Source organism: Diabrotica undecimpunctata, chromosome 10, assembly GCF_040954645.1.
Source record: "Diabrotica undecimpunctata isolate CICGRU chromosome 10, icDiaUnde3, whole genome shotgun sequence".
Lineage (NCBI taxonomy): Eukaryota > Metazoa > Arthropoda > Insecta > Coleoptera > Chrysomelidae > Diabrotica > Diabrotica undecimpunctata.
This window is the reverse complement of record NC_092812.1, coordinates 17823578-17846723: the sequence shown is the minus strand read 5'-3', so window position 1 is coordinate 17846723 and position 23146 is coordinate 17823578. Positions and strand designations below refer to the sequence as shown.

The window sequence follows — 23146 nt, the reverse complement described above, 5'->3', positions numbered from 1 at the left end:
TTATTGGTCGAAATTCCTCACACTTAACAGTTCCATGAACCTTCTCAATTGGTACAACCAGACTTCTCTTCCATTTACTTGGGAATACGCCACTTTCTAGACTACCATTTATAATATGCAAAATTTTGTCGCCTATTACTTCAAAGGAACTCTTTAAAATTTGAACTGTAATACCATCAACATTACTTTCTTTGTTTTTCATTTCTTTCATTTGTTTTTTTAAATCTTTCATTTCTAACATTTTGAATTTTTCCATTTTGCAGTCGACATTTATTGAACTACAAATTTCTTGGTGGGTTTTGTTTGAAATAATGCTATCTGCTATGTCTTTTACACTGTCTAGAAAAAATATATTAAATCTTTCACTTATCTCTTTACCAGTAACCCCCCCACCATCAAATATTATTTCACTTTTAGCTTCATGGTTTTTTTTGCCGTTTACAAGCTCCTTTAATGTTTTCCACATTCTTTTTGGGTCGTTCTTACAATCATCTATTTTTTCCTGATAATAATTTTGTTTGGTAATTCTGATTAATGCTACGACTCTATTTCTTTGTTGTTTGAAATCATCCCAGTCAGTATCAGTTTTAGTAAATATAGCCTTTTTGTAATATTGATCTCTTTTTTTAATTTCATTCGCAATGTCTTCATTCCACCATAATTTATTTCCCCAAACATCCTTCATATTAATAGACTTTTCTGGAGCAAACTGATCGAGTGCAGACAATACATTAGTTATTAGAATATCAGCATTGTTACTTACATCTATAGAGGAACTTGACGGCCACTGCATATCCATAAGTTTCATTTGAAAATTAAACTAAATTAAACTAATTAAACTAAATCGGTAAATAATGCAGATTGTTATCAATCAGTTGTTGGTGTGTACATTTTACATTAAAATAATAAATTCCTAATTAAAAGCTAATTTCTTGCAGAAATAAAAATGAAATATTTAACTGAGATTCACCAAATTGAGATTTTAATGATGATTGGTTATGGGGAGAATTGTAGAAGTCAAGTTGAAGTAGCAAACTTATTTAATCAGAGGTATCCTCAGTTGCCTAATATTGCACAAGGTACTGTGTCTAAAATTTATGCACAGTTCAGAGAACTTGGACATGTCAAACCATTAAAAAGAAAACCGAACTTCATTGAAGATAAGGTGAAAGTAGATATTTTGTTAAGTGTCGCAGAGAATCCAACGTCAAGTTCACGTCAAATTGCACGTCAAAATAATGTGAGTCACACAACTGTCTTAAGGTGTCTCCATGAAAAAAAACTTAAACCATATAAATTGACTTTTGTGTAGGAGCTAACAGAAGACGATCCAGATCGTAGAATGGATTTCTGCGAAAGAATGATGGATAAAATTAACACAAATGAAATAGCTCTTGGCACAATTCTTTTTCTGATGAATCAACATTTACATTGAATGGAGAGGTAAACCGACAAAACTGTAGATATTGGTCAGCTGAGAATCCTCATTGGATGCGAGAGACACACACTCAGTATTCTCAAACATTGAATGCTTGGGCAGGTATTATAGATCATATTATTGGTCCTATATTACTAGATGGTAATTTGACAGCGGAAAAATATTTAAGCATGCTAAGAGACGATGTTCTTCCTCAGTTGGCTAACTTATATCCCAATGCAATAGATCCGACCCTACCGCATGAAACTGTCTGGTTCCAGCAGGACGGTGCAACACCCCATTATGCTTTAATGGTGAGAAATTACTTGAATGAAATCTTGTTCAATAAATGGATTTGACGAAGGGGTACTATTGGGTGGTCAGCTAGGTCGCCAGATCTTACATCTTTGGATTTTTTTCTGTGTGGTTATCTCAAGAACAAAGTATATGCAACGCAACCAACTACAGTAATACTGAATATTTCACCTCAAACTTTAAACAAAGTCCGGGACGAGTTTTATAGGAGACTGTGTTATTGCCAACAACAAGGTGGAGAACATTTTGATAATTTATTTTAATGTAATCCAATCAATTACTTCGGGTATTCTATGAATTAATTGTCTTGAAGAAAATTATACTTAATTTCAAAATTTCACCTTGTATTATTCATAATAGACCCTACATCTATATGATATAATTCATTGAGATCGGGTTGTTAAGAAGCTTTTAAAAACAAAAAAATATTTCATTTAAAATACAGATTATGGACTATACCAGACTTGCGTGGATCACCCTGTACATTCAAATTTATGTTTAAAAAGCGCACGTTTAAATTTAAAAGTTAAGGTATCTCAACGTTTTTATTATTTTCTAAAATAAGGACACAAACAATTTTATTCCATAAGTATGTATATAGTTTAACTTGCAGCAAACCTACTACAAAGACTTCTCTGTCCCACTTCTCTAAAGGGCCCTAGATGGCACCCGATACTTTTCTGCAATTTCTACAATAAATTTTCTTGTACCTTTGACAGGGATGTTTGGGTTAGAGACCAACAATTTTTCTATAACTTTTGCATATCGTGTCTTCAGAGGAAACAAATGCTACATCAAAAGGCGGTAGTTTATATGTTGACTGTGAAAGAAGGCAAACTATGGTTTATTCTTCTCTTGCGAGTTCAATATTCTAGATTTCTAGTGTGGTAATAGCACCCATCAAGTATGAGTACTACAGGTCAGCTAAGGTCATGGACGAAGGAACAGTCGCTGGTGGTGTTTAAAAAATAGTTCAATGAATAAAGTTTTATGTCTGTAGTCTTGACTTCATTATTAAAAGGATGATAATTTCCCTTTCTAATAGCTAGCTGGCATAGCTTCTCAAAACAGATGGAACACGACTTCTACAGAAGACAAAAAGAAATATGGAGAATGATCAGAGGACAAACAAAAGAGATGGACGAACTAATAAAAACGAAACACATTTAGAAGGAAACATGGGTAGACTAATTTCGATCCCTATTTGCTAAAGGTGACGATAATGAACCACCAACACCAGAAGTGACGACAAACGAAGAAATAATTATTGACGAGGTAGAGGTAAAGAAAGCATTAAGAAAATTAAAAAATAGAAAATCATCAGGAGAGGACAGAATACCGAACGAACTCCTAAAGTATGGAGGACCAGATATCACCAAACAACTATTAAAACTAATACAAAAAATAATAGAACAAAACATAATTCCTCAAGAATGGAGATCATGCATCCTAATACGTCTCTTCAAAAAGGGAAACAAATCGGACCCGGAAAATTACAGAGGAACACAACACTAAAAAATACAACAAATAAACTGAATGAAATTATAACACTAGCAGAAGAACAACAAGGTTTTAGGTCGGGAAGATCATTCACCGACGCTATATTTATAATGAGGCAAGTGCAAGAGAAATCATTAGAATACAACAAACCGGCATATCTATGTATCATGGACCTTAAGAAGGCATTTGACCGGGTCAAATTAAAGGACGTTATCGACTTATTGTACGCAAGAGAGATTCCTCTAGGAAGAATTAAAATGATCGAAAATATCTACCAAAACAAACACAGTAAAAGTAGAAGAAGAACTAACCGACCCTATTGAAGCTGGCAATGGGATAAGATAGGGAGATTCCCTGAGTCCTCTATTGTTCAACCTGATTATGGATGAAATAATAAAAAAAAAGTAAGAACTAAAAAAGGATACCAAATGGTAGTTAAAAGAAACACGACCTGACACAGAGAGGACAAAAAGGATGTTAGAAACAGCAGAGATGAAAACACTCAAGTATGGAACGATCATATAAGCCGAATGACAACAAATAGAGTAGTAAAGATGGCAAAAGACGGTTCACTAATAGGAAGACGATCAGTAGGAAGACCACGTCATGTCTACATAAAAAAAGAAGGAGAATAGCTAACTGGTAAGCTAATGGGCGTAGATCCAATATAGTCAGTCCATATTAATTCTGTTACATTTCCAAAGAGTAGTCAACAAGATTTTTCTTAAGCACAATGGAAAAAATGGTTTTCTTCCTAATTTTGTATATTAACACACTCTGCGGGTGGGCGATTTGCGTAGTTCTTTAATACAGATTTTGGAATGTAAGATTTTGCAGTTAATTTTCACCCTCCTTATCTTTCACAGCAGTAATAGGTTTTTTTTATCAGCATTTCATCTTTTGCGGGGCGGCATATGAAAGCGCCCGGTATTAATTTATTAACTTAAAAATGCACAAAAGGTCAAAAACTTATCAAATCTATAGGAACTAATCCTAAATAGTCAGAAAAAATAAAATATATTGCAGAAAACAGATTGCAAGGATCCTAAATCTTACTTCAGAAATTCAATGGGGACGGATTTAGAACTTTAGGTACTAAAAACTGGCGTCAGGTTTTAACCAAACGAATAATACATGACTGCTACAAATAGAGAACAATATTCAGGTAATAATGTACCATTTTCAATAGAATGAAAACTTACCATGTATCGTCAACATAGGTGTTCAGACGAATTTAAACTAACACGTAGTATAAAACCTATATTGTAGAATTAACGACCGGATATAAAACACAACGTAACTCGATCCCGGCTACTTGTTAACTGAATCATTGCATTGCGAAGATTTAATGTGTTCTTGCAGCGTTGTCGCATTTTATTTAGATATTAGAATGTGAATGGATTTCGAGCACTTTACCTAATGACTGTGCCATAACTGTTTCATTAAGTAAAATGAGGTTTTATTGGAACGAATATTGGTATTTTGTCAATCCCTTATGCTTTTCGGCTCCACTACTTGTATTATACAAGATGTTACATATTCATTATTAAAATTTTGGGAATAAAATCTAAGTTAAATCATGAACAACAAGTTGTAGGTCCACGCTTATCTATTTCCAAGTTACGCGTTTTCGTTCCACAATTAAGAAATTTAGCACCGAGGACGAAGCCGTCGTCAGCGAGCTGTTTATTAAGACGGCGGCGCCAGGCGCCAGGGTGGGTTTCAGGATCGCAGTCGGTTTGTTGCCGCAGAAGTACGTCCCGGTGGCATCTAAACATTCCGTATATCGCACGTTCCTAAGAAAAGTGGAATACGTCAAAATAACAAAATTTTCAGGAGTAAAAACAATTTTTGTCATTTTTAAAATGCGAATACAAGAACTAGAATTAAATTTAAATATTTTCAAATAGCATCAGATAAAGAGTAAATAAATGATTATTCCTTAATCTGCCTAAGTCTTTTTGTAAAACCAGGCGGTTTTTGAGATGAGTCATTTAAAAAAAATGATCTGTTACAGTTTTCTTCGAAAAATAGTTACTACTTATACAAAAGAACTTAAAGATACAACACATTTGAATAATGATTTTTATTATAAAACGGTTTGAACGAAATAAAGAAACAGTATAAACTGAAATTATCGCTTTTTAATTTTTTTTGGATATTTTAACATAATGAATCATAGAACACTTGGTAATACTTAAGAATATATCCTTTTTTCACCAAAAACTGAAGGTCGTCTCTTTTTTTTTTAATTAATTGTCGTTTCGAATTGTAAACTTTTTTTTAATGTTAATAACTTTGTTCGATTAGGTGAATTTTGAATGCGCTTAGCATTAGTAATCCAGTTACTGAGGCTTAAAATATGGTAATACCTCCGAATTTTTTATAACTGCATCGATTTCTTTGAAAATTTCAAATTAAGCTTATCTTACCCTCCACTTCAAAAGTTATATACGCTCTAGGTGCGCTTTTTGTTTTTAAGGGGTGAATACTACCCCTTATTAAAGAAACTGGGAAAAACACGGATTTAATTATTTTATGCACTTAAATCTTGTTTATTCGCATAAGGTAAATATTGTAATGTGTTCTCTAATATGAAAATTAATTATTCACAATTTTCAACCCTTAAAACCCTTTAAAAACCCTTAAAAGCTAATACTTTTTATAAAAACAATATGAAAAAAAGTCGTAGCAGCTTGAGACATTTCAATTATGTATTTAAATACAAATAAAAATTAATACCCTAGCTATACAATAATATTTTATTTATTGGAAATTTTCAACCCTTACAACCACCCTTATGACAAAAATGAATTTAAAAAAATATTTTTATCGGTTTGAAACATTCCTTGAGTGCATTTTATTTAACGAAAATTAATTTTTTGCATATAAAATAACTTTTTATTATAATTTCAACATTTCAACCCTCACAACCAACCCCTTTTTAAAAAAATTAATTTAATATATTTTTATTGGTCTGAAACATTTCTTGAGTGCATTTTATTAAACAAAAATTAATTTCTTGCTTATAAAATAACATTTTATTATAATTTCAACATTTCAACCCTCACAACCACCCCCTTTGTCAAAAATGAATTTAAATATATTTTTAACGATTTGAAACATTTTTAGAGTGCATTGTTTGTAGACAAAAATTAATTTTTTACTTATAAAATGAGCCTACTTTTTTCAACCCTTGCCAGCACCCCTTTTAATGAAAATAAAATCCTTAAATTCTTAACTTAGACATGGACATAAATAGAAACATTTAGTTTATAATATATTACAATTTTTTTATTTTCCAAAATACTAAAAATAAATAATATTTATATAAAATCTATTCATCATCGGAATCATAATTTTCACCGTCCAATTGGTCTTCGTTTACTGGAGGACAATTTTGGCAATTGTCACCATAGCATGTTCCGCATGTTGCATTGCAAAATAATCCCAGCCTCCGACGGCCACACGCTGATCTGCAACCTTTTTTTTACAATAACTCGGTTAATTTTGATGCTACAACATGCATAAAAAACCTTTACATTTTACAGGTAATTTAACGGGATATAAGTATAGGAATGTTAAAACAATCTAAAGTCCTTCATGTTTAAAGGGTGAAGGGTCAAAGGGTCGGAGACCAGTGGTTCATGCGCTATAAAGCAAACTTCAACCAACTATATCTCCGTTATTTTTTAAGCTACAAAAAAAATGAAAATTTTTGTTGAAAAAAAACCTATTTTTTTGTATTCTGTTATCTTTTACGTATCTTTTATAGTTTTGAAGTTATTATAAAAAAAAGATTTTTTTTTAATATTTACAAAAAAAAACAAAATGTAATCATACTTTTTTTAAAAAACTGGGTATTCTAAAGTGGCTAAACTTTTGGATCATACAAAAAAACACTAAAATAAAGTGAATTCTATAAGGACAACAATTTATTTCAATCCTAGTGAACATGAAGTTAGTTTTATTGCGTTTTTTTTTTTACAAAAATTTGAGAAACCCATCGTTTTTTTGATGGTATCTCACGTACAGTTAGTGCAAAGGACTTTTACCACCACTCAGTTTAAAGGTCTTTTCAAGCTCTTTTAAAAATATTATATGAGTTTTTGTCGAAAAATGTACCCGTTTTCCGTTATTTAACGTTAAATACTCGTATTGAAAGACAAAAACAAAAACAAACCTTCTTTGAACAGCCATAACTCAGTTAATATTGAACTGAAAATATTCATTAAAAAGAAAATCTTTTTGTTTTTTTATGAGCTTTAATTTTAGTCGTTACACTTTTTTTGATAAAACTCTTAGTTTCAGAGCTATTCTTAAAAAACCTTTGAAAAACATGTTTTTTTTTAACGAAAAATGACACTTTTCAACGGCGAATAACTCAAAAAGTATTGATCTAGCGAAAAAAATGTTTACTACATTTTTTGTTTGAAATTTGTCCTTCTATCGAATAGCGTGGTTATTTTGAGTGAAAAAATTTCCACCCTTGAAAAGGGGTGGCAAACACCCCCAGGGTGGAAGCGCACATCGACACTATATAACTTTTGTTCCTTGAGTAATTATTTACCAACACACAAAATTTCAAATGAATCGATTCAGTTATGGAGGTAAAAACCCTCAGTAACTGATCTATAGCTGTCTTTTGTCTTTTGAGAATATCGACTGCCTTGAAATCTGTCTGAGAGAAAGAAGTTTTATAAAAATACTTAAATGGTTCATCCTTTTTTAATTTAACAAATCTAAGATCATTAATACGTATCTGTTCTCCGTCTGCATCGATATTAAAATTTGGTCCCAGGTCAATCATCAACTGTTTGATATTCATGAAATCTTCATAAGTTAACTCTTTGACTCCGTATGACTTCCCTTTTTTCTTTGCATTTATTATAATTTGAATAAACTGGACTAGTAGGGTAAAGGGAGGAGAGATGGACCACCTTTTAGAAAACTGAAGCCTGTTTCTTTTTTAAATAAACATCAGAATAGAAAAAAATTGTATAAGATATAACATAACTTAACACTGGTATTTGTTTTGGTATAAGTAAAAACTAGAAATTATAATTCTTAAACCTAAAAAAAATATAATACACTGGCACGTCATAGGTCCATCTCTCGTCAACTGTGGAGGTGAGATGGGCCACTAGGAGTAGGAGAGATGGACCAAGCTAAACCTTTTTCTTTTTAATAGCAAGAGACTTTCCGCACTAGTTACAGAGCCAGTACAAGTTTCATGTAACCAGCGCTTACAAAAAATACATCGTAACCAGTCATCTTTGGCGATAGTCCTCGTTGCACCCAACACACTCATTTTCAATATCACTCATGTTTTCATCACCACTAGTGTCGTTTAGAGTAACATCTTCAGATAGTGACGATTCGCTTGGCTTTCTCTTACGTTTTTGTTTTTTTATAGGTTTTGAGCTTTTTTTAATCAATTCATCCTTCTTCATTTTAATAAAGTCTTGTGCAGTAATCTCTCCAGTTATTTTTTTACGAACTCTACTGCTGCTGCTAATACAGGCACGGGCGTTACCTCATCAAGAGCCTTTCCGGGAGTTATATCTTCTTCAGTAATTGATGACTTGTTTGGGCCACCGTGCAAGGATATTTTACCACTGATTCCAGAGGGACCTGGTTGAGGAGATTCTGATCTAACTGGACAATTCATTGTTTCTGTTTCTGATAGGTTGTGTGTCAAAAATGGATATTCTGGGATTATTAATGGATTAAACGGATAAATTCCCGTGGATTTAAATGCAGAAGCCGCATTTTGGACAGTTGCTGAGTTTCCCCATGCTCGACCTAAGAGTTTACCAAACTGAAGGCGTTTTAGAACCCTGTTTGTGTTATTCTGTACCATAAAACGGTATTCAGCATAAAAGTTGCTTTTAAGTGACTTAAAAAAAGCACGATCTAGAGGCTAATATGTTGTGTGGGATGGCAAACAAAATAAAATTATTTCGTTTTGGTCTGCAAATTCTACTAGATCCAGGTTGGTCGTATGGGATGTGTGGCCATCTAATATTAATAAGGTTTTACCTGGAGGCTTTCCCGGCAAAAGTGTGTTTGTAACCATTCTAAAAAAATGTCACTGTTCACTTATGCTGATTTTTCCTACATCCTAATCTTGGAACCCGGTGGCATACCTTAATGCCACTCGTCTTTTATATTGTTCCCCTTAAAAATGCAATATGGGGACAAGAAAATCCCTTCTGCATTACAGCAAGCTATTACACTGATCGTTTCATCTTTTTCCCCAGGGTTTACGCTAGGAACGCAATTTGAACCTTTTTCTGCTAGAACTTGACCGGCTCTAGTATTCAGTTGTAATCCTGTTTCGTCGGTATTAAATATGTATCCGGGTTTATCATAAAAATTATATTCGGTCATAATTCTCTTGAGATAAGAAAAGTAGTTATCGACTGTTTCTTTGGACATTCCTAAAGCTCGTGCAATTGAGGTGTTCCGTTCTCAGCTTTTCTAATTAAAATTTCAGATCTTTGTTTCAAAAAGAGTTCTAACCATTTTTTACCAACTTTACCTAAAACTAGACAATAAGTAACTCTTGTATCAGATTTATGAATTTAAAAATTTACCTTTTTCTACATTAAATTTCTTTGGGATTCCCAATCGCTGAGCTAAATTAAAGGCCATGATTCTTACTTCAGTTCTGGTTGGAGCAAAGCGTTTTGTAGTTTTTTTTTATGGCTAACGATTTTAGCTTCAACAGCAGTTCCTAAAGAACAATCTGGACCCAATCGGTTCATATTATCCATATTGTTTGTTTCTATTCGACGTTTAAAAGAGGTTTGGGGTATTCCAAATGCTTTGGCGGCTTCAGTAATACCCATATCACCATTCTTTACAGCATCTACGGCATCACTTAGCTCCCTAGAGGCCCAGTTACCTCTCTTAGGTGTATTTTGTTTGCGAATATATTTATTGGGCATAATCCTAAAACAAAACATTCTGCTCCAACTCTCCTCCTCGTAGGTGGTCCATCTATCCTCAAATAGGAGGACAGATGGACCAGCCCGTATTGTTTAAAATAAGCAGACTACAGCAGTAGTTCTTACTCTATAATACACATTTTAAATATAGTACAATAATAAACTAACAAATAATCGGTCAAACTCACCTGTTTTTACAAAAAATGAAATTTAAAAACTCAAATAAAATTATCACACGTGACAGTTTCAATTATCGTAAATAATACTCCTACAAGTACGCATCGATGCGTTACAACTGGCGTCTCTTAATCAACTAACGTTAAACGCATGTTAAAGGATACAACAGAGTAGGATAGACTTGCTCTGTTGCCAAGCTTGGTCAGATATACCTAGCGGACCGACTATCCTCCTGGTCCATCTTTCCTCCCTTTACTCTGCATAAATTGGTCCTGATTTGAGAGAACGTGTAACCTAAAAATGATATTTTTCAGTTCATAACTGATCCGTCTATGTCTACTGTCCGATGTTAGAGTATGACTTCCGCTAAGTTTAATCGAAGTTTTGAAATTCACTTAGCTACAGAGTCCGTACACTGTAGTGAAAGTGCTGACCTAGTGGAAGATGATGAGCTCGATGAAGATGGAGAATTATTCGTTGAAGATGACGAACTGTTTGATAAAGATAAATAAGGGTCCCTATAAGGGAGGCACCAATCTTCCTTTCTTTTCCAATATTCAATAATAGAATAATCTTAAATGACTTTGTGGCATTCTCTATAGTCAATGCTAATAATATAGCTTGAAATGTCTTGATTAAAAGTTGTCGTCTTGTGGTATTTCATTCCTTTTTTCACACAGCCAGCGTCAAATTGATTGGCATATATGAAAATTGCATAAAAGTGTGATTTTCTCTCTGCTAATTTTGTTCTAATTAACTGGAGAACAGTAGACGAAAATTTAGGAGCCACGTTTCATCTCTTTATATTTTCTATAAGTTGAGCCCATATTAACTCTATTGGGTTCAATGTACAATAATAAGGAGGAAGTCTAAGCACGGTATGTCCATTACTGCGAGCACAGTTATCAACAACATATTCATTCTGGTACTTTCTATTATGTGCAACCTCCAACTATTGCTTTTTACTATATGATGCCTCAAAATACAAATCTTCCTCAAATAAAAATTCCTGAATTTGTAATTTGTTCCAAGTAATATTTGGAATTTTTCTCATTAATCATGAATGATATGATGCGTTGTCCATGAAAATCACACTCTGTTTAGGTAATTTCGGAAGAAGAGCTTTTTCAAACCATAATTCAAAAATTGAAGTTTCCATATCCTCATGATAATCTAGAGACTCATCTTTAATTGTTTATCAGATATTAATAATACATTGTTGATCTATCAATTTTCTTCACCGCAGTGTAAAATTATAATTATCTGTCCTTTATTGGGTATTACTGAATTGAAACACTTTTTGTTATTATTCGTCCAACTTTTTTTCACGGTGCCATGAGTATCATACCAGGTCTCATCTAAATAAACAATATTTCGTTTCATTTTTCGATACTCAGTTATCTGTCTGATATAATTGTTCCTTAAAGAAATTATTCTAATACTTTCCATTAGTGTGTGGCGCGTGTCTATAGTTTTGTACTTAAGTACAAACATGGGAGAATGTCCTTTTGAACCAATTCACTTCGAAGGCCTTCAATAGTTGGAAAAATATTAACCGCATACATTTTGTATATTGCTCTGGTTATAGGTTCAATTAATTGCGGTTCTATTTGTCTGAATTTGCCACAATTCTTTCTCCTCAGTCTAGAAGATGTTTCTTCTATAATCTTGTAGCAAGTGGCTTTGGTCACTCTGGTTAATAAACATGTTTCTGCTATTGCCTCTGATTTAGGCTATTCAGAACACAGTCCTTCATAAACATGTTTCAGCATACGTTTGGCATCATCAGAGATATTGAAAATTTCGCTTACGTTTTACTACACAGCTTTGTAGATCTTCCAATCAATTAGAGGGTTCCATTGGCTCTTCAGCTGCAGAATTATTATCACACCACAGACGCCACATTTTAAAAGTATCTTCGTAAAATGGTAGAAGAAGTTTAGAAAGAACACTGACGAATCACAACCAAACTCACTTGCAGTTCACTATTTGAATTTAACTGAAAGCTGTAGTACTAGTAGTTATGGTTATACTAAAATATTCTTGTTTCACAAAATCTGCTTTCACTGGTTTAAAAATAAAATATACCTACCTACTCAAGTACAAAACACTGTTCGGCGAAATATGATTTTTCCTGATAAACTATTTTATGGTTTCGGTCGGTCAGGCAAATACTGTTATGTCTTACTCCAAGGATGAATAAGTCTGCCGATAAAAGATATCACATTATGATTTGTCCTAATAGCGATATCCGATATTTTAATTGGCTCTTGGTCAACAGTGATCAACAGTTCGATGAAAACTTCAACTAGGTGACTGTTCGAAAAGATACACCGTATATAGTTGAATAAAAATATTGAGTTATTAGTTTAAAACACAACAACACTATTCGTAGTATTTTTCATTAATTATAATGTTTGTTTCCAGATATTGCCAGATAACGCAAAAGGCTGGAGGGAAGCTGACTTACATTGCAAAGCTACTGGCTGCCGGCATGTTGTGGACATCATTGATGTCTATGAAAATACATACAAAAAGAACGCTTGCGTTTTAATGGTGATGGAATGGTAACTAATAAAGCACATAATTTATTTTTCCTAATATTTCATATACATATATTTTAGCATGGAGGGCGGTGAATTGTTCCAAAGAATTCAGGACAAGGCTGAAGGGGCGTTTACAGAAAGGGGTAAGTAATTTTTTGTTAAATTAATAGGTTAGAAAAGAAAAGAGTTATAATTAGTTTAATTGTCCGTTGGACAACCGATTTCGAGCTCTACAATTTCTTGTTCTTAACAAAAGAAGTTATTCTTTATAAAAAGTTGTGCATGGTCTACAACCTAAGATGGAACTATCAGATATCAAATTTTGTCAATATTATACGAGGTATGTCAAAAATTATGAAATTCGCTCAGAAATAAAGTACCTTTATATTTCACAATATCGAAAATGTGTATAATGAAAAGTTGTTTTTAATTAAAAACTACTTTTTAATATGTAATTACATTACAAATAATTTAATATGTAATTGGATATATATATATATATATATATATATATATATATATATATATATATATATATATATATATATATAGGTGTTAAATTAGTTAGAATGTTACAGGGTGTTGGGTAACATAGTGGCAGACCAAACTTATGTTTTTTTTAAATGGAACACCCTGTATTTAATTTGATATTCGAAATCTTCTTCAATTCCCCATCACAGTAATATAGAGTTTTATTATGTTATATAGGGTATTTACAAAGTTATAACTAATTTTCGATGAAAATCGTAACAAGTTCAACTCCCTGCACAATTAAAAAGAAGCACAATAACAATGATCTATTGCTGCCATATTTTTTATTGATTGCCAAAATTTTCAAAAATGATTGATATTACTAATTTTATTTATATCCAATATAGGGTGAGTCAAAACGCAAGCACATTATTTTCTCAGTAATTTTATAGAACACCCTGTATTTTATGTTACTCCAAGGATGGCAGATGCAATACCTAAAACATCTGCAGTTATTATCATGGTAAACATTAATAAAGGAATTGGCAATGATCTGATACTAGGCATAAAGCAAAAATTTTAATGAAAGTACACAAAATGAAAATGAATACAGAATTAATGTTACATATACCTATAACAAACATCAAAGTATACTTTTAACAACACAACCAAAATAACCATAACCAACCCAACTGGACACAAATTAATAATAAACTACATTCTTAGAAATAGAAATAAACATTTCAAACAAGTATTAGATGTATCTAGCCTGATCTCAGCTAACGTAGGGACTGGTCACAAATTAGTTTTGGGAAAAATTCATCTTAATATGATAAAGAACTATAACAAACCACCAACACTAGAAACTAAAATTAATATAGAAAAATTGGACAAAAAAACTACATCAAAGTAGGCTAGATCAAAACATTTAACAGCAGAACATCACGTGGGATGAAGATATCATAAGTTATTTGGGAAAAAAATTTAAACGACATAATACAAACAAGGCTCTTGGAGGAATAAAAATAAACAAACTTAAACTAAAGAAAACGTACACTATAATGTTTATCTAAAGTATAGAAATATATCTGAAGACAAAATAATGCTTATCTGAAATATAGATCTGAAAGAACGCAGGAGACTTATGAATATAATAGAGTTCGTAACAAGGCACATGGGCTAGTCAGGCTGAAGAACACTGAGAAATGGGAAAAGTTGTAGAAAGAAATGGAACACGATTTTTACTGATAACATAAGGAGATGTGCAAGTTCATAAGCGGGACAAAGAATAGAAATTAAGGAACTCATAGAAGTTATTCACATCAATAAAGAAAATGTACAGCATATATTAGACAAATAAACCGAACAACGGAAACAGAACATGCTCTTGAAACACCAGAAATAACATCAAATGAATTAACGCAAATGATAGAAACATGAGATAAAAGAAGCCATCACAAAGTTGAAAAACAGAAAGGCTTCGATAAATAATGGAATCGCAAATGAACTATAGAATATGGCGAAATACAGCATATACAACAGTTAACCGTAATATTTGATAAAGGGTTAATGTCATCAAAAATACTTGAGGAGTGGATAACGAGAATCACGATTTCTCTTTTTCTCCAACAGGTGTAAAATGCGACCCAAATAATTACAAAGTATAAAATTTGTTAAGTACTATTTTGAAATTATTAATAAAAGTAATAACAAGAAATCTGACGAAAATGATCAGTATATCAGACGAACAAGTTTCCTGTAGCAGAACATCATGTAACGGTGCCGTATTTGTAGTTAGGCAAATAGCAGAGAAGTGTATAGAATACAATAAACTAGCCTATCAATGTTTTGTCGATTTAGAAAAGTCCTTTGACAGAGTGAGACTATCGGATACGATACACATACTGTACAACAGACAACACCACTGGATATCATAAAAATAATAGAGAACCTATATGTAAGAAACAGAACCGTAAAGTAAAAGTTCAATTAGAAACAACAGAATCTATAAAAAATACAACTGGAATCCAGTTGTAATATTTTTATCTCTTATATTTTATTTAATATTGGAAGAGGTTTTAAGCAAGTAAAAATAAAAAAATATACCAAACAGGAAACAAAAGATAAAGATAACGAAGTTGATCTCCAAAGAATACTACAAAGAATCAGTTTAATAACAAATCCAGACGAGTTAATATGAAAATTTCATCACATATTGTGAAAAGTTTAGTATTGTCAAAGGAACTAACAAGATAAAAACTTAAGATTGAAAACCAACTGATGAAACAAGTATTCAAATTTAAATATCTGGGATTAAACTAATCGAGCAACAATAATATTGAAATGAAAGTAAGGAGATAAGTGACACAGGTAAGTGGAGCAGCAGGGTGCCTTAATGACACAATATGGTGAAACAAACACTTACAACTAGACACAAAAGAGTGAATACATAAATCTGTAATCATACCTGTCATGACATATACTGCAGAAACAAGACCAGACACAAGCATAGATATTTGGTGACAAATAAGATGAGAATACTAGGAAGAATATCCGGAAAAAGACTATAAAAAGACAGAACAAGAAGTAATGACATGAGAAACCTATGCAGAAAAAACAATATTAATGAATTTGTACAAGAAAGGAAAAGAAAATGGAACTGCCACATTAGCAGAATGGTAAAGAACAAAATAGTTAGAATAACTCTGGATACGTCTCCAACTGAAAGAAGCACAGGTGCTCCAAGAAAGAGATGGAAAGAAATTATCCACTCAAATAGGAACCAAACGGGCAACTTGCCTATATAAAAAAAGAGGAAGTCATTTATAGTCCATTGAAAAGTTACATTAAGATTACATTTTCGAGAGGGCCCAATTTTATTTGTTTTGATGTGTGGGGTGGTTAGTATAAGCTTGAGTTCAAGTGTGTGGGGTCGCCCTTGTCCCCGGCCGCCATCTAGGAAAAAGGGGGCAAAGGGTTTTCGCGCTGTATCTCGTAAATTAGCAACCCTACAGGAAATTTTATTAAACATTATATCTCTAAGCATAATATCTCTAAGCAAATCTCCTAATTGAACATAAAAAGTTTTTCTTTCAGTCTGACCCAGGCCGACTTGAGGATCATACATACACACAACATTCAACACTTCTTTATCAGATTCAACTTTGACTGCCATGATTATACCACTTGTTCTTACAACTTTTACTATGTTCTCTTTCATTTCTCTATCAGTAATTATATCAACTTCATTCTTAGTGTTACTTTTCGTACATCTTGTATCTTTCACCTAGTTCTTTCGACCGGTGCCCCTTCCACTTCGTCCTTGATAGCTAGCTTGCTCACAAACTCATTGTCTTACCTATAACCTTTAAAAGTCCTTTCCTGATTTTTCTAACCTGCAATGGTGTATATAATTTTTGTCATGTTTTCATCAATATTTTCGGTCATTTGGTGCCTGAATGCCTCGTCTTCCAGCATCATGTCTAGCAAGATTTGGCTAACATACTACCAATGCGCCTAAAGTACAGTATGATACATTCATTTCTTAGACAGTCATAAATCTAAAATAGCATAGATAAAATCTTTCTATTTATCACACAATATAATATGATATTTTTTTACAGAGGCTGCCCAAATAATGCATGATATATGTATTGCCGTTAAATACTTACATGATCGCGATATAGCTCATAGAGACTTAAAGCCTGAAAACTTACTGTATTCCAAACAAGGACCTTTAGGAGTACTGAAATTAACTGATTTTGGTTTTGCAAAGGAAACCTCATCTCTAGTTACTCTCCAAACTCCGTGCTACACACCTTACTATGTTGGTAAGTAATATTTGAACATTGTATTTTTATGTATTGTACTGTACATAAAAGTATTTTTACTATATGCAATTGGCTGGTGCGAAAAAAGTTAAGTTGATAATTCTGTGTCGATATAGTGTGGATTATATATTGTATAAAGTTGCGATTGGGAATTACAAGAAAAACAAAGTAAAGTAGGGTATGGTGATTCAAGAATGCCAACCAATTGCGTTGAAAGTATATTTATTTATATTTAAGTCTGTTCATACATAAACAACAAAATCAATTATAATTTGCAAACTAAACATTATGACTTTAATAGAAAAAGTGAAACAAAAAAAAGTGCTTTTGCGCACTCTTATAAACCCGCTTTTTAAAACTACGCATTTAGGACTGTAAGATTGCGCACGTAATTTTATGAACATAGATCCCATTTATAAGATCCAAAACCTGCGCAGGCACTGCACTTTTCATGCCATCATTCAGCACATGATATGAACTTAATCCAGTCTTCTGTGATAGGTTCTTTAAATGTTTCGTTGCATCCTGGACAGCTCCAAATTTTCTTATGAGGCATTGTTTTTGGCTTTGTGAAAACAGTTTTTTCATTTTTTTGTATCTTCTCTGCCGGTCTTAGACATCTAATTTCCTTTTTACACTTCCTCCCACAGGCGCTTGCGGTGGTGGTAGGTTATCGCCAACATCCAGTTTGAGTTTGTATTGCGGCTGTTTTTTCTCATTTTCTTCAATTAGTTGGTCCTTATATGGAGAGCTGGTGATAATTTCCGACTTTTTGTTTCTGCGATTTCTGGATCTAACCACAATTGATTTAGGTAACGGAGAAATGGTTGTTAATTTAATACAACTTGATGATGTTCCAGGAGTGTTTGATAAATCAAATGTTTTTGTTTCTGGAGCTATAATCAACTTTTTCTTCCAAACTTATTGCAGATGTGAAATCCTCGTACAATTGGGTTCAGATGAAGGTATTTCGCTGATTATGACAACTCTGTCATTAACATGAATATTTTCCGTAGTAGTGGAATTCTCAAGAACAATAGTTGGACTGTCAAGAACATTGGGAGTATTTTCAGAGGCTGAGTCAGACATTTGATGTGGTTGAATATCGATTTCAGACATAGAGTTTTTAGCGACTCCTGATTGTACGTTAAACGATTCTACTTCCGTAGTTACTGCAGCTGTAGCAGGTTCTTCTCGTTCTGTGACAAAAGTGGCCATGAAGTCAGCGTCAGTAAATATGTCAATATTAAAGGGACATATCCCTGTCACTTCAAAAACCTTCAATTGCATTCGTTATAGTAGCAGCTTTAAAGTATGCAGGAGCAAATATTGAAGCAATTCGGTAAACCTGGATGATTCGTCAGCCATTTTTCACATTCGTTAGAATAAAACCTTTTTAGCGGGCTACAAAAACATCTGTCAAGTGGCTGCATACAGTGACTACTATGAGAAGGAAGTGTTAATGCGATAATGTTATATTGTCGAAAAAAAATCAATTGCTGCAATGGAACAATAGGAAGTGTGATTATCCATTATCAATAGAACTGGTTGTTCCTTTGTCGGCTTAGCGTGATCTCTAAAATGTATAGTATAATCAGCAAACAGGTCCTGATTGATGAAACTACTGTCGGAAACCATTCCAACTGATGATGGTGGAGCTCCATCCAAAAGTTCTGCCCTCATTCGTGGATATATAAATGCGGGAGGAATATATTGTTCACTAGCACTCATTGTGCATACAACAGTAACATTGGTTCCCCTAGATATTTTATTGACACACCTTTTTCCTTTTGTAGGCAAAACTTTAAGAGGTCTGTTTGGGACAGTGGAAAATCCCGATTCATCCATATTGTAAATTGCATGTAGCGGGAATTTATATGTATTCATTAACTTCGAGAGATTTTCATAAAACTGCTTACACTGTGGTTCATTAAACCCAATAGCCCTGGCGAGGCTAGTAGCGGTGGGTTGCCTCAAACTAACATCTTTGTGTCGTTTCAAAAATCCACGTAGCCAGCCCTTGCCTGTCATTTTTGAAGTTCTATCAAAACGATGTTCTAATTTATTTATTTCAGCGAACTCAAAAGCTAGACTTTTTGTTTGTTAGTTGTCTATTGTTTTTATGTAGTTGCAGAACTCTTCTTCCATTTCTGCTGTTTAAAGTAATGTCGTATCTTCCCAGATTTGTAGCTAAAGTTGTTCTTTTAGCCTTTTTCTTAACGTACTTTCCGCTATTCCTATAGATTTTGCCACGCTTCTCTTACTTTCTCCATTTTCAATTCTTTTTCTTGCTGCCTTCATAACCACCGGTGAGCATAAAGCACGCTGAGCAGTTCCTTTTCTGCCAGACATGCTTAAGCAAAAGAAAAAACATAATCAGTTATAAAAAAACCCGGTTTATAAGAGTGCGCGCGTACTCTTGCAATATTAATGACTGCGCACTGTTAGAAAACGAGCATGTTTTAACAAATGCTAGTGCTGAATCCATCTTGGTGCAAAATTGTAAACAACGTTAGGATACATACGATTATTCAAAGTTTATTACAAGTATGGAAAATATTACCGCGAAATTCTTACAAACTACAGTTGTGTACAATATCAAAATTTCCAAATTATAATAAGAAAATAGATAAAACTAATTAAAGTTAAGTAATAACGTTATTATCGGTGTTTATTTGCCTAAAATGCTCAAGACAGATACAAACACTTCGCTTAATCGGTGCGAACTAAAACCTTGTTCCTGTCGACGAGGCACTCCGAAAATCGACGAGTGCGCACTCTTAAAGCACTCTACCCTACGATTTATTTATCTCTATAATAAAATTTATTCACAGTTTGCATGGTTGAATAATAAAAAAAAAAAACAGTTTTACGCATTTAACGAATATCTTCCAATCACGCAAGGTCGATCAAAATCTATAAAAATTTGAAATTTTTGCCATTTTCAGCATGTAAGAAAAATAATTTTAGTTCGGATTACAATCCATATGTTTACGTACAATGATTATAATCGAGCACATTACATATTTTTTAAACCATGCAGAACTCATGATGTGGACTGTGGAGTAGTCGGTATACCGCAGTGGTTCATCTATCTAACTGCCACGCAGCAAAACAGCGCTCAGGTCGTTCCTTCTCAAGTTCGCCGTCTTCGAACTCCTGAGAAGTATCGCTTTTTAAATTTATTTTAACATCTGGCATGCCTATCTAGTTTGAGTTAAAGTGCAGCAAGAACATTATTTCGGGGCCCGTTCACGTTTACAGAGCAATTGTAACGACTCGATATTTGTCTGAGGAGCTTAAGAAAGTGTTGTTTCCTGTCATTGAAAGAAGCGCTTACTTTGCTTGTCATCGAATGCCATAGTCTGTGGACTAGTACGCATTTCGATGCGCATCGCCCCGCCTCGAATTTTCCCATTGGCTCTTGACCTGGAAATCCCTATTTATCGCTCGGACAGCGCATATAAATATTGGCGATTTTCAGGTCAGCCAAGTCAGTCCTTCACGGGCTCTCCGAGAGCTTGGTGCTCTCGGGGCTCTGCTTCCTGCCTTTATTTTCCATACTCTGTGGCTGAGAATTGTTTCAACTTAACTTGGTGTTTTATTTCGACGAAGAAATTGTCATGTAAGAAATATCTTGCCTTTTTCAAGGCAAGACACCGAAGATAAATATTTTCCATAACCCGAAAATGGACTTAAGTAGAGGAGCTCTTGACAGTATATTAGAAGCCCTCTACAGAGCACCCGGAGACAACAGAAGGTGGTTAGACGCTTATTTGTTCCCCCGAGGTGACATGCTCATCCTGAGAAACTACTTATAGCAATGATATTTGACGAAGAGAAACACATTAGGGCTAAGGAGAGTTTTAAAAGCCAGGAAGACTAAAGCCAAAGTCAAAAGTATTAGAAATTTCATCTTTCTTACTTTAAATTTTGAAGCACAGGACAACAGTGAAATAATAGACTGAAATGCTGCAAAACTATCTATTCCACTACGTCTTCGAAGAGTTTCAAATGAAGAAATAAGTTCATGCATTACATCAGGCGACATGCCAGTCAAGACACCACAATGCTCTAAGATTGGTCACCGAAGCATCGTCTAATGTATGTTGTCCCCAATCAAGAGATGGATTCATGAGGGAAACATTTAAATCAAGTTCCATGCTACCAGATTTTACAACCAAATCACAATGCAAAGCTGGCGTTTAAAAACTAAACACAAACAGATGAAAAAGAAATGTAGATATGTGAATAATGTAAAAAAAAAACAAACACACACACACACACTATTTATATTGGGTTGGAAAGAAAGGTGTAGATGGTGCTCGAAGTGCTGCCACCTCCTCGTGGTGAGTTAAATATTGTCATACAATATCTAAATAAGTTAAGAGCTGCACAATGTAACTGACTGTACAGTGCTTTTCAGATAAAACTATCCACCTTAAATAACTTTTGAACTTCTAATTTTTAGGAAAAGCGCAAAAACACGTCAACTAATATTTGAAGGGGGAGACATTACGTCATATTTAAGTTTGCTGGGAAAGGCACCCTCTCACCCCCCGTATCAACCCTTTATTTTTTTAATTGCTTCCCCCTTTTTATTTTATATTTGGATTCTCCTTTTTGTGCTGATTTCAAAAATGTATAATACATTCGGCTTGAAATGATTAGTTTTTGAGATAGACAATTTTTCTTTTAACAAAATAGTATCTCTCTCACCTTAATTGACTGTAACAAAATAGGTTGTAAATCGTATTCATTTTACAAATTCCCAATTGTCAATAGAAGCACGTGAAAGTCAAACAGGGTGGTACTGATGTGTATCATATGATTTTTAAAAATATTTACTTTTGAAACTGTTAGTGTAAGAATTTCTTGAAATTTAATCATTAAATCACAATTAAACTAAACTCTAAAAAATAACACGACCAGTAAATAACTTAACATTAGCTATAACATAAATATAACACAATATATTAACTTAAAAATCAACACGATACAATTTGAATTTAAAATGCTGGCAAGTTTGGATCTGTAACATGAGAATCTGTCTGGCTTAAGGTAATAAATTATATTTAATAGCCTCTTGACGAATGAGACGGCAAATATCAACACGTGCTCATATTTACAGATGGCAATTTGCTAAATGAATGTTCTATAGCATAATTTAAACTTTTTAAATATTTAACCGTACTATTTGTAGTAACTTCTAAAACCAAGAAACAAAAAACTTCATTTTTTATTAAAGTTTTGTCAAAGGTTTTCGATATTATTTGGACATTCATTTTAATCGGTTAATAGCCAATGACAATTTGCAACAGACTATTTTGATACGTGTGCAATTTGATCGCTGAAATGGTTTACACTTTAAAAGAAAGAATCGAAATCGAGTTAAATGAAGAAGATTTTGATCGTCGTCTCGAATTTTGCGAATTAATGACACAATGTATCATTAAAAATCCACAATTGTTAAGCAATATTTGCTTTTCGGATGAATGCTCATTTTCATTAAATTGCTTGGTGAACAGACACAATTGCCGATATTGGGATAGGAGTGATCCACATATTGTGCGTGAATTTCACACACAGCATCCTCAAAGGTTAAACGTATAGTGTGGTACCCTAGGTGATCACATTATCGGATCTTTCTTTATCACTGGAAATTTAAATAGTACATCGTATCTTGAATTACTTGGGCAAGTGGTTGATCGTATTAGAACAATAGTAGAAAATGATGATAACCTTTCCGAAGATTTGGTTGTATTTCAACATGATGGAGCTCCTCCACACTTGTGCGACAATTTTTACAAACTTTTCCCGCACCTTGGATAGGTAGAAGAGGACAGATGATGGATTGGCCACCTAGGTCACCGGATTTAACATCCCTAGACTTCTTCTTATGGGGATATTTAAAAACAAAAATGTATGCCACTCAAG

At 33.4% G+C, this 23146-nt stretch overlaps 1 protein-coding gene across 2 annotated transcripts in view; it reads left to right on the top strand.

Annotated features, from left to right (window-relative positions):
- The window catches only part of MAPk-Ak2 (MAP kinase-activated protein kinase 2), a 98568-nt gene that overhangs the window by 8599 nt on the left and 66823 nt on the right, over positions 1–23146 (top strand). For both annotated transcript variants that reach the window (XM_072545712.1, XM_072545713.1), the window contains exons 3-5: positions 12790–12929; positions 12987–13051; positions 17003–17209. In XM_072545712.1, coding sequence (XP_072401813.1) covers positions 12790–12929; positions 12987–13051; positions 17003–17209 — 412 coding nt within the window. The remainder of the gene's footprint in view (positions 1–12789; positions 12930–12986; positions 13052–17002; positions 17210–23146) is intronic.